Here is a 17,268-nt window from a genome sequence, read left to right on the forward strand (position 1 = left end):
GTAGTGTTGAATTATTGGAATAGACAATATCTGACAACAAAAACCATCGGTAAGATATGAAAAGGAAGATGATTAGGTTATAAATGCGATAAATGAAAAGTGGGAAAAGAAAAGATAGTGACAAAGAAATGTGACAAATGGAAATGAAATGTTGAATGGGGAAGTTGGGACCCCAATTTATTAGTGTTTTGGTTGGGTTTGGGGCCATAGCCGCCGGGGACAATCACAATGGCATATGGCAACCACCGCTGAGGGTCCATTTGCCTTATCATTTTGCAGACTGAAAGAAGAAGGGGCTGTCTCTTTCAACCTTGGCTATCCAATGGGACACTGCAGACACTTGGGACTAATTAGTTTTGTCCTTGTTGAATGCACCACTTCTTTGCCCTATCATATTTAATTTTTGGGTCATTCCTTAGTTGTCAAGGACGACGACCACCTTGATTTGATGCCCGCGCCTGCTTTTAAGCATGCTTTCGACTGCCCTAAACAATGTCCTTGCCATAATATAATAGGCTTCATAAACTCGAATTTCTATGGCTCCATAAGGAGCCATAAGTTACATAAATCTGAACTTTACCTTACATTTATTTTAAACTATGAACCAAACACGGAGAGATAGGCTAGACTCCACAAATTTCAGTTCATAATGATTGAAGCAAAACCATACCATATTGATTGAGCCGTCCTGATCCAATCAGACAAATGAGTACTACGTTTGTTCGCTGCCTTGTCAAAGTGTCTGCCAGAATATTTGTTCTTTCCTACTCGCTTTCTTGTCAGTACCTTCAGGAAATTATGAGCCGGAATTCTGTTATATTGGGCCAAAACTGATAATAAAACAGTCCCAAAAAAACGAGCCCAGGAATAAAGCAACTCTTCTCATCCACATCCCACAGGCCTGCTAAAAGTCGTACATAAACAACCAAATGAACAAATGAACGGGGCGTTCAACAAACTTTATTCTGCATAATATTAACACATCAACGAAATCCTCCCATTAGTTTACAAATCCACAATCCTAAATCAGGTGGGTTTGGTCATTGGTTGGTCGAGTTGGTTTTTGGTCCAATGCTGTTTCTCACCCCTACTGATTAACTGTAAAGATTTATTCAAGTCTCAACCGAGTTCCATTATAAATGCACATAATAAGTCATTTAAGCAAAAGAGACATAAAAGCTAGGAGGTCAGATATATGGCAGTTGTACATGGGACAGATTCACTCTATCAGGGCCATTCAGTAAAAATGGTCTTGTGTTCATCTCAATAACGGTGGATGTGTCGGCCTAATATAAGAAACTTCTCGAGCTTCAAAATGTATAGTAATACAGCGCCTGCGCCTAATTTAGATAATTCTCACCTTCGAGCCATTCTCTGTCCTGCCCCAAGTAACAAGGCCTTCCCAATTGCACCAGTTCGAAATCCACAGACTACAGCCACTGTCCCACCAATGACTATCCACTTCCAATCTATGCCAGAATCATTTTGATGCTTTCTCCTCATCACTTGAGTTCGTACTTCATCAGATTCTGGCTCTGAGGAATCCGTGTTTCTGTCAAAAGAAGTCTTTGTGGTGATCCTAGCCATCAGTGCACTTCTGGAAACAGAAATATCTGATTTCCTAGCGTTCTGGTATGCTCTGAAACCAGAGTGCAACTTCTTGACAGTTCCCCACATTCCATGACGGACTCCCAACTTAGCCACATCCTTGGGGATTCCCATATCTTCATAATGCACTAGGATAACCTCACAAGCAGACCGTAATCCATCTCCTTTACGAGATTCCACTGCATTCATTTCCAAATTCAACAAGTTAGGATATTGATCAAAGCATTTTTTCATATGAAATCCTATAATTCTCAGAAAATGGAAGAGAAACATCTTCTTAATCCTCACCTGCCCTGATGATCCAACTTGAAAAATAAGGGTCCACACGCCTGGGTTTGTCACGTCTGGGTAAGCTTGGATATTGTACGCTCTGCAGAAGCAAGGTTTCATATTTCAACTTAGCCACATCAAAACACGAGAAATGGTCAAAATGGACAGGGAGCATATAACCATATTTCAATTATGCAAGTCAGCAAGACATGCTTAAATATCAGAGATGATCTTACCATCAAATTTTACTTTGAAAGATCACATTTGGTATTCTCTACTATTTATTACATGTCATGCAAACTTTTCGGTCTATGTGAGATCCCACATCGATTGGAGAGAGGAACGAGGGTCAGCGAGGACGCTGGGCCCCAAAGGGGATGAATTGTGAGATCCCACATTGATTGGAGAGAGAAATGAGTGCTAGTGAGGACGTTGGGCCTTGAAGAGGGGTGGATTATGAGATCCCACATCGGTTGGGGAGAAGAACGAAACATTCTTTATAAGAGTGTGGAAACCTCTTCCTAACAAACGCGTTTTAAAAACCTTGAGGGGAAGCTTGGAAGGGAAAACCCAAAGAGGACAATACTGCTAGCGGTGGGCTTGGGCTGTTAAAGTCTAAAACGGGTTTGACCAGACATACAACCAATTGTGATTACATCTGGTAATCTAGATAAAGGCTGAACTTGAGAAATTAAAACCGATTGCTAATTACTATTAATGCCTTTGATATGTTCCTTTCCTCTGATAACACATGTTTCCCATAGTATCTACTTACCATCCAAAGGATATTCCAAAGTTCAGACTATGGCAGTCCAGGTATACAACCATGCCAAACTGCATGATAGCGCATAAATAATAGAACCTATCTAAACTATAATTGAAATATGCAACAGAGGTTGGCTAAAGCAAATAAAGAAAGTATAGCAAGCAACATGGAGTAGCAGGAGAAAATTCATTGAACAAGGTGTAATATCTACCTTTGTAACACAATAGTAAGTCTTTGCAGTCTCCCATATTCTTCGACCCATAACGTATTCTCTATCGCTGCAGAAAAAGGGGAACTGCAGAAAAGGAATATACAAAGAGGCATTAACCCTCATAAATTCTAAAATAGTTAATGGTATAATACAATAAATATATTCTGGCATTCCCTAGTCCAACAAACCTTCTTAATCCAGTGAACAATCATGGTCCCTGTATGAGGGCATTCATCCAATATCTTGAAATATGCAAGCATGGGATCCCATTTAATACGAAATTCATCGTCCCAGAAAAAGTCTCTAACCATCTCCGGGGTTGCATCCTCAAAGACAGTTCTACTACGATAAACAGTTGGTCGGTTCTGGTGAGGGGAAAAATAAAGATGTTGAAACTTGATATACATCTAAAACAATAGAAATGCAAAATTGATGCTAAAGTGAGGAAAAGAGGAGGATGCATTTCATGGAAAAATATCCTAAACGCACAAATGCATGATAGCTTATGAATTCCTTTGCTTGCACAACACAAAGCTAACAACAACTATTTGACACAGATACGTATTCCCCATAGACAATAGTTCAGTGCTATATGTAATATGTGCAAACGAAAGGCAGACAGGACCCACGGTAATAGTTCAAACTTCTGTACCATACAGATTTCAGAGTCAAATTTGTGATTTCGAAAACAGGGCTCAAAGAGCGTTTAGGTTTGCGTTTTGGACCATAGCTTCGGAAAAACTGAACACAAATGATTAAGTGAAAATTTCCCAGAATGCAGCTGCCCTTAACTGGTGTACGAAAACCACCTCTTCTTGACTTTGGGTTCACAAGCATAACTTTGGGTTAAAATCATCATCGGATTTAAAAAACAAGTGAAGAATATTTCACAAGATGCTATCCCAGCAGGACTTTGGGTGGGGGGGTTGTAGAGAAATAAAAGAGACAGAAAGACTCTTCATTAAGTAAATATTGTAACCTCCAATTGGCATACAATTTTGAAATTCTGTGATTCCCTATATTTCGAGGTGCACCAACAGGAGTTCTTTTTGTTAGCTCCCTTGGGTATAGGGATTCTCAAAGTGAAGAACTTGGAAAAATGACAAAAGACTAATCCAAGTGTAGCAAAAATAAAAAGAAAAGAGCACCATAAATTTGAAATAATGCGAAAGAGAGGTAATAATACAGGCTAACATCCTCAAAGTCTGATACCTCAGGCTCAAGGCGCCAAGCTTCATATGCGAAGTTTGGGGTCGACCTTTGCATCATAGTTTGCCACTCTGCCTCTCCATTCCTTCCTTCAAGAAGTTGCAATAGGTGATCTAAATCATTCTCTGTAACAATATCCTGCTCTTTTCCCTCCTCTTTATTTCTGGAGCAATGGACAATAAATTTTTTCATGAGAAACGGCTTTATCCAGTGGCATCTCTAACATAATTACAACTTGTTTTCGGCAAAAGGATGAATTAAAGATTTTCCAACGAACCCATTCATATTAAACCAGTGAACTAGCCCAAATACCATCAGTTACAGAATTCAAATATTGGTACCATCAGTTACACATAGAAATCGAAGATTGATACCTAAGTGTCAAGCCACAAGTATTTATATACAACCAAGTAAATTTCATACTCACGTAATTGCATCGCCGCTCCCTTCTGCCGAGTGCTTCAACGTGGATGCCGCCGGAGAAACCGGGACCGACTGCACCGGCGGTACTTTCCTCTTCCCCTTAAAATCGGACCAAAGAGTACGGCAGACTGAGAAGACAGATAGAGCCGTGAAGGCCAACCAAAGCCGCCGAGCTCCAAATCCGGGAGGAGCAGTCCACATTAATCTAAACTTGCTCCGAAAGCCCAGAAAAACCAATCCAGTCCAGCGAGGGCGCCAGGACCAGCCGATGACGAGGCCGATCATAACAGCGAGCCAGATCGGAACTGCACAAAGCAAAATGTCGACGAATGTTTCGGCAATTGAGGGCTTCTTGAGAAACTCCACAATATCGAAGAATGTCTCCTCCATCTCAGCCAAGAAAATGTGACGATTTCCACAACAATTGGAATGGAACTACATCCAAAATTAAGAATGAGTTCTGCGCTTTGTGTTCTCTGATTCTCTCTCAGTAATCGAATTCCACCAGGGTCTGCCCCTCCCGCGAGACAGATTCCCGAGGGAATTCGATACAGAGACGGAAGAGAGAGAAAGGGGGTGTCAGCTCGGAAATTTGTCTGACGTGGCAATATCACAACCGTTGATAGATTTGAAACTTCGATTAGCTGTTTGTACAGGAAGTCTGGCGCGTGGACGAAACGATCGGAGGTAATCGGAATCGTTGATTGGACGTGTGATGAATACGCTTACCGGTGGCGCGTGATGGGTTTTGAAAAGGAACAAGCTCGGGTTGAGATAGTTTTCACACGTGTGGTAGATATTTAACTTCTTGGGCCTCCTCGGGCCCAAGGTCCAGTGGTTTTGCACTTTTGTGTAGTACGGAACTTTCTCTANTTTTTTTTTTCCTTATTAAATTAATACGTTTATTTTATATTTAATAAATTCCTAACATTTTAATTTTGTATAGAATTAATAAATTATTTTATTTGTAGGGTAAAATTGAAAAAAATTATGAAATGACAAGTTCTCTCCCCTTATGAACCTTTTAAATGGCAAATTTCACATACAAAAGAATATATATATATATATATATATATATATATATATATATTATTATTATTATTATTATTTATTTATTTATTTATTTTGGATTGTGATGCCTAATAAATCCCAATCTTTCTTTCTCCTTTCTTTTTTTTAAAAAAATCTTTTCTAAGCTTTTCAAGGGGTCAAATCATGGCAAAAAAAGAAAAAAGGTAAGTGTTCTCGAACATATATTGAGAACCCATGTGGGCATTTAGTTTTTTTTTTTTTTTTTTCTTATTAACGAAAAGCGATATCAATATTATCTTCGAGAGAATAACTGCCTTACCAAATAATTTTCGAGGAATCAATGAAGATAGTACTTTGAAACTATTGAGAATGGTTGGGAGAGTAATACACATTGATCAATTAAGAAGTGGATCGTAGGTTTATAAATAAACGAATATATCTTCCATTTATGTTCAAGATGAACAATATCATACAATTGTTGAAGTTCCTAATTTCTAGCCGGAACTAGGATAAGTACGACATGACTAATGAATTAAGGTGTCGGGTTTCAATCCCTCGTTGCCCACTGTATGAAAAAAAAAAAAAAAAAAAAAAAAAAACTTTTGTCTTTAAGCAAGAGAAACATGAGTAATCTTAAGATAGAAGTTTGTTAAGATGGTAGTAGAGAAGGGTGTTTTAGGACCACTAGATGTATTGTGTGTGACTTCTATTGAAGAATGTGTATCATGAAGCTACATGCCAAACTCATAAAATTAAACCAAAAGGGTAGTGATTATGAAGGCACCCAAAAGAGAACCACAGAAGAAATGGAGGGTTTTGAAGCCCCAATATCTGACCCACACCGTGTTTAAGAAAGTGGGGAGTGACCAAGAAACCAACCAAAATGGGTATCATCACAGTCTTCTCATGCAACAACATAAAGTGAAAAAGGGTCCTCAAACTTTCTTCTCCTAACACCCATTGGCTTGCACCAAACTTCATCCTGCTGGGAGTTTCTGCAACTTGAAGGCAAAGATAACCAAATGCCTTTACACATTGTATACCAGAGAAGAGAACATTACCACCCGATAATCAACGATTTTGTTTCGTTTAACTTGGAGTTGGGGGGAATGAAGCCTGGTCCGAGATTGCTCCCACGGTGGGAGATGACAATTGGCAAACGGTCTCGAACCAGACAGCATTTCCCTCAACAATATCGACACCAGAGACGAGAGAGATTTGGAGGAATTTTGTGATGGGGCCTTGTATTTAAATGGGTTATCAAAGTGGAAGAACAAATCTCAACAACGAGATACTTTACGCTCTTATGGAAATCCCTTTTTCTTTTTACTTCAAAAGAGTTCTCATCATGAAGCGTAACGTAATCATGGAAAAAGAAAAATCCTATCCAAACAAAGCATAAACAAACATCAATGGCCCTACTCCCTCTCTTTTCATTTGCAATTTGTGTAGACTAGAATCTCATATCATTTCTAATGTTAAAAGTATCTCGATATACTTGCTATATAGTTTATAATTACCCTACAAAATTTATTAATTTCTAAAATTTTTAATATCTTATCTACATAAAACAATAAGAATAGTAAATTTCAAATGTGGAGATTTAGTGGTAAAAGGTGATAGAAATCTTTACCTCATAAGTCTAATATATATTTAAAATATTATAATATACTTTTATTTATTTTATTATTATGACGAGTCTAATATATTTTAAAATTTTTAATATGGAGCCTAATAATTTTTTTTTATAGGCGCTCGTTAACTTTTCCATAGATGGAATAGAGGAATGGAAAAAGAAAATAAAAATTTCAAAATTCTAAAGAAATAATCACTTGTCACAAAGCTAATGTAAAGGTGAGAGTGACCTGTGAGCTTTAAGCTTGTGTATGATATTAATCCATTAAAAGTAAAATTGAAATTTAAAAAATTATATATATATATATATATAATTTTATTAATTGGTCAAGGCTGAATTTTACAAAAATAGATAGAAATATTAAAAATTAAAATAATAAATAGATATTTTGACCGAAAATAACTTAATGAATAAGGTAATTAATTCAATTAAAAAATGCAATATCTAAACTATATTTTTCAAAATTATTTTATTCCTCAAAATTTCCATAGGCTTAATATCTTCGGGGGCGGACCAGTCACCGGAAAATGCTGTAACTGCCAGTATACGGCTGCTAAAACGAAACCGTTGATATCTTAACCGCCCAAACGCCTCCGTCGAAACAAACAGGGATTCTCCAATTTCCGATTATAAATTACTCCCGCAGTTGGATTCGATTTTACCGAAGTTCAGAATTAGTAGTAGAATCTTTTCCTTCCTTCTGCACAGTACTCTTTTAGCGATAATGGAGTCCGGCATGGTCGTCTCAGAAGCCATCTCTGAGCTCAAGAATGAAATCCGTAATGAGGAGGAAAAGCTCCTGGTCGTTGCTCCAGATGGTGAGGTTAAGGAGATCGCTGTTTTGACCGAGATCAAGAAGAAGAGGAACCAAATCCAGGTTTCGAATGTCAAGAAGCCGTTCTTCTACTACTACAATCTTTCTAAGGTATTCATTTCTTGCTTCCTCAAGATCCACTGTGCCTTTCTGTTGAATCAATTTCTTTATTAGAAAATCAAAACCGTGATTGATTCGACGTTTGCAGAGGTACATTAAGCAGTACAACGAAGTAGAGCTCTCTGCCCTAGGAATGGGTACAAGTTTTCTTGAATCCATTTCTTTTTCATATTTTGTTAACAGATCGATGTGGATAACTGGATTGAGTTCCTTTCGTTCATTCATTGATTCATATTTCATAATACAGCTATACCTACTGTAGTGACGATCGCCGAGATTCTGAAGAAGAATGGATTAGCATTTCAAAAGTGTAGGAAAATTTATCGAATACATAGGCGATTTAATTTGTGTTTGGGAACACTGCTGTCTTTAAACACGATTCTATAATTTGGAAATTTCTGCAGATTTGACGATATCTTCTGTAAGCTTGAAGAATGGGGAAAATGATAGGCTGGTTATGAAACCTAAGGTTACTGCTTACTAATGCAAATATATTGTCCAAGTTTTGGATGTTGTAATGATGTGTTGTTCTTCTTCATCTTGTTTGCTAGATTGAGATTGCCCTGATAAATGCAGAAAAGATGAAGAAAATTTCGACTGCTACAACAAGTGAAGATTCCTGATATGAGTTTTGTTAGTGTAGTATGATCTCGGATGTGGCTTTTCTTCTTGTTTAGCCTACTTTGTCCAGAGTTTCTACAGGAGATGGGAGATTTGGTAGCGAATAGGCGAGTGAATGGCAGAGCTTTTGGTCGAAGTAGATTCAATCCTAACAGAACTGAAGGAGAAGAGTCCATTGTTAAAGATTGGATGTAGAGCAGCTTTCTTTGTAATTCTTCAACTACCAAATTCTAATTGCATATAAAATTGAATGAACAGACTGATTCATTGTCTCTTTCTCTTGCGCTAACGCACACACTAATCATCTAATTCTGAAGTCATCCACCAGGCGTCTATATGCAAATTCAGCACATAATTTTGAACTTCAGCTATTGACCAGAGGATAACTGTTAAGGATAGTTGACCGTTCACTAGATATTTGCCTTTACCATATTTGCCCTCTTATTAAAGGCAAATATATTGCATTCATTTATTATACTTTCCTTTTATTACTATTTCCATATTATTTGTAATTTACCATATTTCTGTATCCTGAAAATGATTATAAATAAGAGAACTCTCACCCCCATTTAGGTGTGGTGATTCAGCAAACATTCACATGGTATCAGAGCCCTTTCGGTTTAACAACCTGATCCTTTCTTCTCTATGGCTTCCGAATCTTCTTATCATCTTCTTCCTTTCAATACTCTAATCCATATGATCACCATCAAACTTTCTTCCTCCAATTATCTTCTTTGGAAAAGCCAACTTCTCCCTCTCCTTGAGAGTCAAGACATGCTGGGCTATGTCGATGGAACTATGGTTCCACCACCTCGCTTTGAACCAGAAACCTCTTCAACACTCAACCCCAAATATTTGGCATGGAGAGCAGCCGATCAACGACTTCTCTGTCTCCTGCTCTCCTCTCTCACTGAGGAAGCCATGGCTGTTGTCGTTGGTCTCTCTACTGCACGTGATGTTTGGCTTGCGTTGGAAACTACGTTCAGCCATCAGTCGAAAGCTCGTGAACTGAGACTCAAGGATGACTTGCAGTTGATGAAACGTGGCACCAAACCTGTTGCTGAGTATGCCCGTGCCTTCAAAAAAATTTGTGACCAACTTCATGCCATCGGCAGACCGGTCGAGGACATTGATAAAGTGCACTGGTTCCTTCGTGGACTCGGCACCGAATTTTCAGCTTTTTCTACTGCTCAGATGGCTCTCACCTCTATCCCCTGTTTTGCAGATTTAGTCTCTAAAGCTGAAAGTTTTGAGTTGTTTCAGCTCTCCCTTGAGTCCTCTAACTCCACTCCTACAGCATTCACAGTCACTAATCGTGGTCGCACCCATGGAAGCCACCCTGCTTCCTTTACCAACCAGCGAGGTCGTTCTTATTCTCACAAAAACAACTCTTTTAATCGAGGACGAACCCACTCAAGTCAAGGTCGTCGACCACCTCACTGCCAAATATGCCGCAAAGAGGGCCATTATGCTGACCGCTGCAACCAACGGTATGTTCGACCTGATTCTTCTCATGCTCACCTTGCTGAAGCCTTTAACACGTCATGTTCTATTGCTGGACCCGATACTGCTGATTGGTTTCTGGACACTGGAGCTTCGGCCCATATGACTGCCGACCCATCTATTTTGGATCAGTCTAAAAATTACACGGGTAAGGACTCTGTGATTGTAGGAAACGGTGCATCCCTACCCATTACCCACACCGGTACTCTTTCTCCTGTTCCAAATATTCACTTGTTAGATGTCTTGGTTGTCCCTCACCTCACTAAAAATCTTCTTTCCATAAGTAAATTAACGTCTGATTTTCCTCTCTCCGTTACATTTACTAATAATCTTATTACTATCCAGAATCGTCAAACAGGAAGGGTGGTGGCAACCGGTAAAAGAGATGGAGGGCTATATGTGCTGGAGCGCGGCAACTCTGCTTTTATTTCAGCCCTTAGAAACAAATCTTTACGTGCTTCATATGATTTATGGCATGCTCGTCTAGGTCATGTGAATCATTCTGTTATTTCTTTTTTAAATAGAAAAGGTCATCTTTCTCTTACGTCTTTATTGCCTTCTCCATCATTATGTAATACTTGTCAGCTTGCGAAAAGTCATCGATTGCCTTATTCCCGCAATGAACGTAGGTCGTCTCATGTGTTAGATCTTATTCATTGTGATCTTTGGGGTCCTTCTCCCGTCAAATCAAATTCGGGTTTCCTTTATTATGTTATTTTTATTGATGATTATTCTCGATTCACTTGGTTTTACCCTTTAAAATTTAAATCTGATTTTTTTGATATTTTTCTTCAATTTCAAAAATTTGTGGAAAATCAATATTCTTCTCGTATCAAGGTATTTCAAAGCGATGGTGGTACCGAATTTACTAGTACTTGTTTCAAAACTCATTTACGTAATTCTGGCATCCACCATCAACTCTCTTGTCCATATACACCTGCTCAAAATGGTCGTGCTGAGAGAAAACATCGTCATGTGACTGAGACTGGCTTGGCCCTTCTCTTTCACTCTCATCTTTCTTCTCGTTTTTGGGTTGACGCCTTCAGCACTGCAGCTTATATTATCAACCGGTTGCCTACTCCACTTCTTGGAGGTAAGTCACCCTTTGAACTCCTTTATGGCTACACTCCACATTATGACAATTTTCATCCCTTTGGTTGTCGTGTTTATCCTTATTTGCGTGATTATATGCCTAACAAGCTTTCTCCCCGCAGCATTCCTTGTATTTTTTTGGGTTATAGTCCTGCTCATAAAGGGTTCCGCTGTCTTGATCCGGCCACCACTAAGCTATATATCACCTGTCATGCTCAATTTGATGAAACCCACTTTCCTGCTATCCCTAGCTCCCAGACCCAACCTCTTTCCTCTATTCCTATTTCAAATTTCTTAGAACCACATTTTCATCATATTGATTCATCCCCCCCTACCACTTCATCACCGCAAACTCCTCGATCCAGTTCATCCCCATGTGATATTTGTTCTGACCTTGTAGATGAGTCTGTGCAGGTTGATACTTCTCTTGCAGGTTCCACTTTGCCACCCTCGACTTCTAATTCGACCTCTATTGAACCTCCTGTTGATTTCTCTTCTTTGGGCACTCATCCTATGATCACACGAGCCAAAGCTGGTATATTCAAGACTCGTCATCCAGCAAATCTTGGTATTTTGGGCTCATCTGGACTTCTTTCTGCTCTTCTTGCATCCACTGAGCCAAAAGGATTCAAATCTGCGGCTAAGAATCCTGCTTGGGTGGCTGCCATGGATGAAGAAATTCGAGCATTACAACAAAATGATACTTGGACTTTGGTTCCTCGCCCTGCCAACACCAACATCGTGGGCTCTAAATGGGTGTTTCGTATTAAATATTTGCCTGATGGATCTGTTGAGCGTTTCAAGGCTCGTCTTGTTGCCAAAGGTTATACTCAGGTTCCTGGTCTTGACTACACTGACACTTTTAGTCCGGTTGTCAAAGCTACCACTGTCCGTGTTGTGCTTTCTATTGCAGTCACAAATAAATGGCCTCTTCGACAACTTGATGTCAAGAATGCTTTTCTCAATGGAACTCTTATTGAACGTGTTCATATGGAACAACCTCCTGGGTATATTGATCATCGATTTCCCACTCATGTTTGTCTATTAAAGAAAGCCCTCTATGGTTTAAAGCAAGCTCCTCGTGCTTGGTTTCAGCGTTTTAGCTCATTTCTTCTCACACTTGGGTTTTCTTGCAGTCGCGCTGACACGTCCCTTTTTGTCTTTCATCAGCAATCTAACATTATCTATTTGCTTCTTTATGTTGATGACATTATTGTTACCGGCAACAACTCATCTCTTATTGACAGCTTTACTCGCAAGCTTCATTCTGAGTTTGCTACCAAAGATTTGGGTTCTCTCAGTTACTTTCTTGGTCTTGAAGCTTCACCCACTCCTGATGGTCTCTTTATTAGTCAGTTAAAATATGCTCGAGATATTCTTACTCGTGCTCAGTTGCTCGATAGCAAACCAGTTCACACTCCCATGGTTGTTTCTCAACACCTGACTGCTGATGGTTCTCCTTTCTCTGATCCTACTCTCTACAGATCTCTTGTTGGCGCCCTTCAGTACTTGACTATTACGCGTCCAGATATTGCCTATGCTGTCAATTCTGTCAGTCAATTCTTGCATGCCCCTACTGCAGATCACTTTCTTGCTGTCAAACGTATTCTTCGCTATGTCAAAGGAACACTCCACTTTGGTCTTACCTTTCGTCCATCCACTGTTCCTAGTACGCTAGTCGCTTATTCGGATGCTGACTGGGCTGGTTGTCCCGATACTCGTCGTTCTACATCCGGCTATTCTATTTATCTTGGTAACAATCTGGTTTCTTGGAGTGCCAAAAAGCAACCTACTGTCTCACGCTCCAGCTGTGAATCTGAGTATCGTGCTCTTGCCACAACCGCTGCTGAACTTCTTTGGGTTACGCATCTTTTGCATGACCTCAAGGTCCCTATTTCACAGCAGCCCTTACTCTTATGTGACAACAAAAGTGCTATTTTTTTGAGCTCTAATCCCGTTTCTCACAAGCGGGCCAAACATGTTGAACTAGATTATCATTTTCTTCGAGAACTTGTTATCGCTGGCAAACTTCACACACAATATGTACCCTCTCATCTCCAAGTTGCTGACATCTTCACAAAGAGTATTTCTCGACCTCTCTTTGAATTTTTCAGATCCAAGCTTTACGTTCGTTCAAATCCGACGCTCAGCTTGCGGGGGGGTGTTAAGGATAGTTGACCGTTCACTAGATATTTGCCTTTACCATATTTGCCCTCTTATTAAAGGCAAATATATTGCATTCATTTATTATACTTTCCTTTTATTACTATTTCCATATTATTTGTAATTTACCATATTTCTGTATCCTGAAAATGATTATAAATAAGAGAACTCTCACCCCCATTTAGGTGTGGTGATTCAGCAAACATTCACAATAACAAAGTAGATTAATACCTTTATAGCAAGCTATGAATCTCAAACTCATTGAGGATGCTCTCTATTACTGTCATGTTTCTCTGCTTAATTACTCCATAATTACTTCATAATTACTTCACTAGTCTTGAAAGAGTGTAATCAAATGCACAAATTTAAAACATTATTTATAAGCGTGTGTAAATCTCTTTCTAGTAGGTGTGTTTTAAAAATCTTGAGGAGTAGCTCGAATGAAAAAATTGGACAATATTTGCTAGCAGTAGTGCCCGTGAGAAGATCGAGCCCCAGAAGGGGGCGAGGACAATATTTGCTAGCGGTAGTGCCCGTGAGAAGGTCACCTGAAGAGGGTGAGGACAATATTTGCTAGCGGTAGTGCTCATGAGAAAGTTGAGCCCCGAAGGGGGTGAACACAAGGCAGTGTGCCCTCAAGTAAGGACCATAGTGTGCCCGAAGGGGGTGAACACAAGGCAGTGTGTCCTCGAAGGAGTGGACAATAGTGTGCCGGGGTGGACAATAGTGTGCCCTTAAGCAAAGACCACGGAGCGCGGAGGAGTAAGGACCATGAAGCTCAGAGAGAGGGAGTAGATGGTGAGATACACCTCTTTTTTCTAACTAATTAAGATACTAAATTATAACAAACTTAGGAGATTAGAACTAATTAAAACTAATTTTAAGCTGAAAATATAAACTCCGGGAGTGTATATATTTTAAAATTTAAAACATAAAAGTAAACCAATATCTTTATAACTTTGGACTCGTTTTCTTGACTCAATCAATGCATGGAAATTTTATATTTTGAAATACCAATGACAATAAATAAAAAGTTAGGTAAAAACACCCTATCGTTACAAGATTTCCCCTTGAAACATTTATAGAAACATTAGGAAAATATATGTTAGATTTATATATATGTGGTGGTTTTGAGATTACTTGGGCTTCTAATTTATTTGACTTTGATGTAATTTATTGACTTTAATCAAAGAAAATATAATGGATAAAGTTGCTTTGTCATTTTTATTCACATTTTATCAAGAACTTATCCTATTGATTAATTAATATTTAGTTGGTACAAAATATCAATCCAAAACATTAATCAATGAATCAAAGTTTGACTTTGATTTCATATCGCTACCATTCATATTCAGCCACATCAATATTTATTATATTATTTTCTTTACTATATCTCCTATAACATTAAATAATGAAATAATTAAAATTTAGTGGGTCAATTCATTATATTTCAATGGAATAGTCATATTTTTAGAATTATAATAAAAACTCTCTTTTTTAAACAAAAATCCGCATAAAAAGCCTTGAGAAAGAGTTCACCAAAGGTAGCTGCAAATAATTAAGGATGTCTCTCTGTGATGGTAACTATCTATACAACTATTTAATGTCGTTTCATTTTTATTCCACAATAACAGTGTGATATTTTTGTCTGTGATGGAAAACTTAAGGTAAAACGTCGTGGCCGGAGCTGGTCGGAAAACATGGAAAGGCGGCGGAGGAGACGATTGAAAGAGAGGTGGGTTGGGTAAATGCTAAGGTTGTTCAAGAAGGAACCACTTTGGTGACTGCTGATTATAGATGTGATAGGGTTTGGGTTTGGGTCAATAAACATGGCTTCGTTACTAAAATTCCCATCATCGGTTGATAAATTACCTTCAATGTCATCAACCTCTCTTTCTCTCCATCTCTCTTCCATCGATGTGAAATTATATGTAATGCAAGTACGTGATTCTAAATCTTATCAAGCATGGTTCATATTCACAGTGTGATTCAAGGATCTTTTGTTTACTTAAAAGATGGCAAAAATGGATTAATTTTTTTGTTAAATGGGCATTAGCATAATTATGTGGATGCCGTGTTACACAATTGAAAAGACAGATTTTGAGCAAGTGGGTTATTTCTCCAAAGATAAATGGGTATGTTAGGCGGACTAAAAGATGTAAAGGACGTGAACTATGAAGTGCAATTAGATTCATTTTGAAGATGAATTTCAAGTCAAATTTGAGAGTTTCCGTCCATGGAGTTGAAAATATATGTATCCTAACAAAAGTGTATTGATTATGTGTGCCTTTACAATATAGACATCCTTGGCACGATTCGCTTTAATCCATGCATCTAATCGTACGGAATCACGAGTATTAATAAATAGATATGCATAAACGGAAAATAAAATCGCACTATTTTTATTACAACAAACACGATGAGTNAAAAAAAAAAAAAAAAAAAAAAAAAAAAAAAAAAAAAAAAAAAAAAAAAGATAGAATCACCTTATTGAAATATCGATGTTGTAGGAACAAACATGGATGGGATTTATATATTTGGAAACACACAACATTATGATTAAAATGGGTATTAACCAATGAAAGGAGTCCTGGTGACGATGCCTGTTTTGACAGTCACCCAAACCCAAACCCTGTCGCACCTAAAGTCTTGAATCACCACTGATCCTTCATCCACAATAATGGCATCCACCAAAGGATTCTCCTTCTCGATAATCCTCTCTGCTTCTTTGCCATCCTTACCCACCAGCTCCGGCCATGAGCTCTTTCCTTAACCATCGCAAAAACAAACCCATATTAAATCTTATTCACATAGTTCTTAACAATATAATTATGAACATGTACCTTTGCACGTTGTAGACATCCTTAGCGCTTTGTGATTCAGCTTCTTGTGATCATCTTTGTGGGGGAAAGAGTGGGTTTATATAGACCATTGGTTTTCTTCTATCCCACGTAACACAAAAGAAAAGTAAATTTGGGGATTAGGGTTAGCCAAAAGTCGTAAATGAAAGATGGAAAAATGGGAGGAGTGAGGTTGAAAACACAAAAACAACAACACCATGTGCTTTAATTATTCTTGTTTTCATGTGTGTGTTTAGATTTGTTCATATGAACACGAACACGAACGTGACAATTCACGCACACATGGTTTCATGATATCTATCTCAATAGTATGAATGTGGGGAAGAAAATGTAACATGAAATGGTTGTATTTGTCAAAATAGTTGAATTGAATTTAGATTCAATAACTTGTGCCACACAATTTCACTTCCAATTCGTTTTTTTCTTTTTTGAATTCAACAATCTTAAGTGATATCCCACATTAATTGAGGAGAAAAACGAGACATCATTTATAAGAGCGTGGAAATTTTTTCCTAGCAAACGTGTTTTAAAGCTTTGAGGGAAAATTCAAAAGGAAAACTCAAAGAGAACAATATCTGCTAGCCTTAACAAAAGTGTTTTAAAACTTTGAGGAGAAGCCCATAAGGGAGCTCAAAGAGGACAATATCGGCCAGCGGTGGATCTGGGCCGTTACAATTTATGTCTGTGCTTGGCCTTCTAAATCAAAAAAGTCAAATAAAAACACCTAAAAAGTCAAGCCCTTACCCTATATAAACCCACTTCCCCATACAAAAATAAATCACAAGAGCCTAAAAGGAAAAGGAAAGCTCAAAATCACAGCCAAGATGTCTTCATGCAAAGGTACATATATCATTAGTAAACGTTGTTGTTTATAAGTGTATTTGCAATACAATAAGTAATGTTGTTAAGCTTTTGGTGGCTGGTTTAGGAAAGAGTTCA

At 38.2% G+C, this 17,268-nt stretch overlaps 2 protein-coding genes and 1 long non-coding RNA gene across 3 annotated transcripts; 2 read left to right on the forward strand and 1 right to left on the reverse strand.

Annotated features, from left to right (window-relative positions):
- Window positions 1–949: 949 nt before the first annotated feature.
- Window positions 950–5,054, reverse strand: LOC111791276. The gene is made up of 6 exons (XM_023672555.1): window positions 4,492–5,054; window positions 4,068–4,227; window positions 3,044–3,220; window positions 2,856–2,939; window positions 1,897–1,978; window positions 950–1,787 (listed from the first exon to the last, which is right to left on the reverse strand). The coding sequence occupies exons 1-6, from the start codon at window positions 4,875–4,877 to the stop codon at window positions 1,357–1,359; spliced, it is 1,320 nt and encodes a 439-aa protein (XP_023528323.1). The 5' UTR covers window positions 4,878–5,054; the 3' UTR covers window positions 950–1,356.
- A 2,598-nt stretch (window positions 5,055–7,652) lies between these two features.
- Window positions 7,653–8,982, forward strand: LOC111791277 (uncharacterized protein At2g34160-like). The gene is made up of 5 exons (XM_023672556.1): window positions 7,653–8,080; window positions 8,178–8,226; window positions 8,337–8,399; window positions 8,494–8,558; window positions 8,641–8,982. The coding sequence occupies exons 1-5, from the start codon at window positions 7,880–7,882 to the stop codon at window positions 8,710–8,712; spliced, it is 450 nt and encodes a 149-aa protein (XP_023528324.1). The 5' UTR covers window positions 7,653–7,879; the 3' UTR covers window positions 8,713–8,982.
- A 5,997-nt stretch (window positions 8,983–14,979) lies between these two features.
- LOC111791278 lies at window positions 14,980–15,504 on the forward strand. The gene is made up of 2 exons (XR_002814625.1): window positions 14,980–15,048; window positions 15,136–15,504. It is a non-coding gene; the product is annotated as an uncharacterized LOC111791278 (long non-coding RNA).
- The last annotated feature ends 1,764 nt before the right edge of the window (window positions 15,505–17,268 follow it).

Source organism: Cucurbita pepo, chromosome LG03, assembly GCF_002806865.2.
Source record: "Cucurbita pepo subsp. pepo cultivar mu-cu-16 chromosome LG03, ASM280686v2, whole genome shotgun sequence".
In the NCBI taxonomy this organism is placed as follows: Eukaryota; Viridiplantae; Streptophyta; class Magnoliopsida; order Cucurbitales; family Cucurbitaceae; genus Cucurbita; species Cucurbita pepo.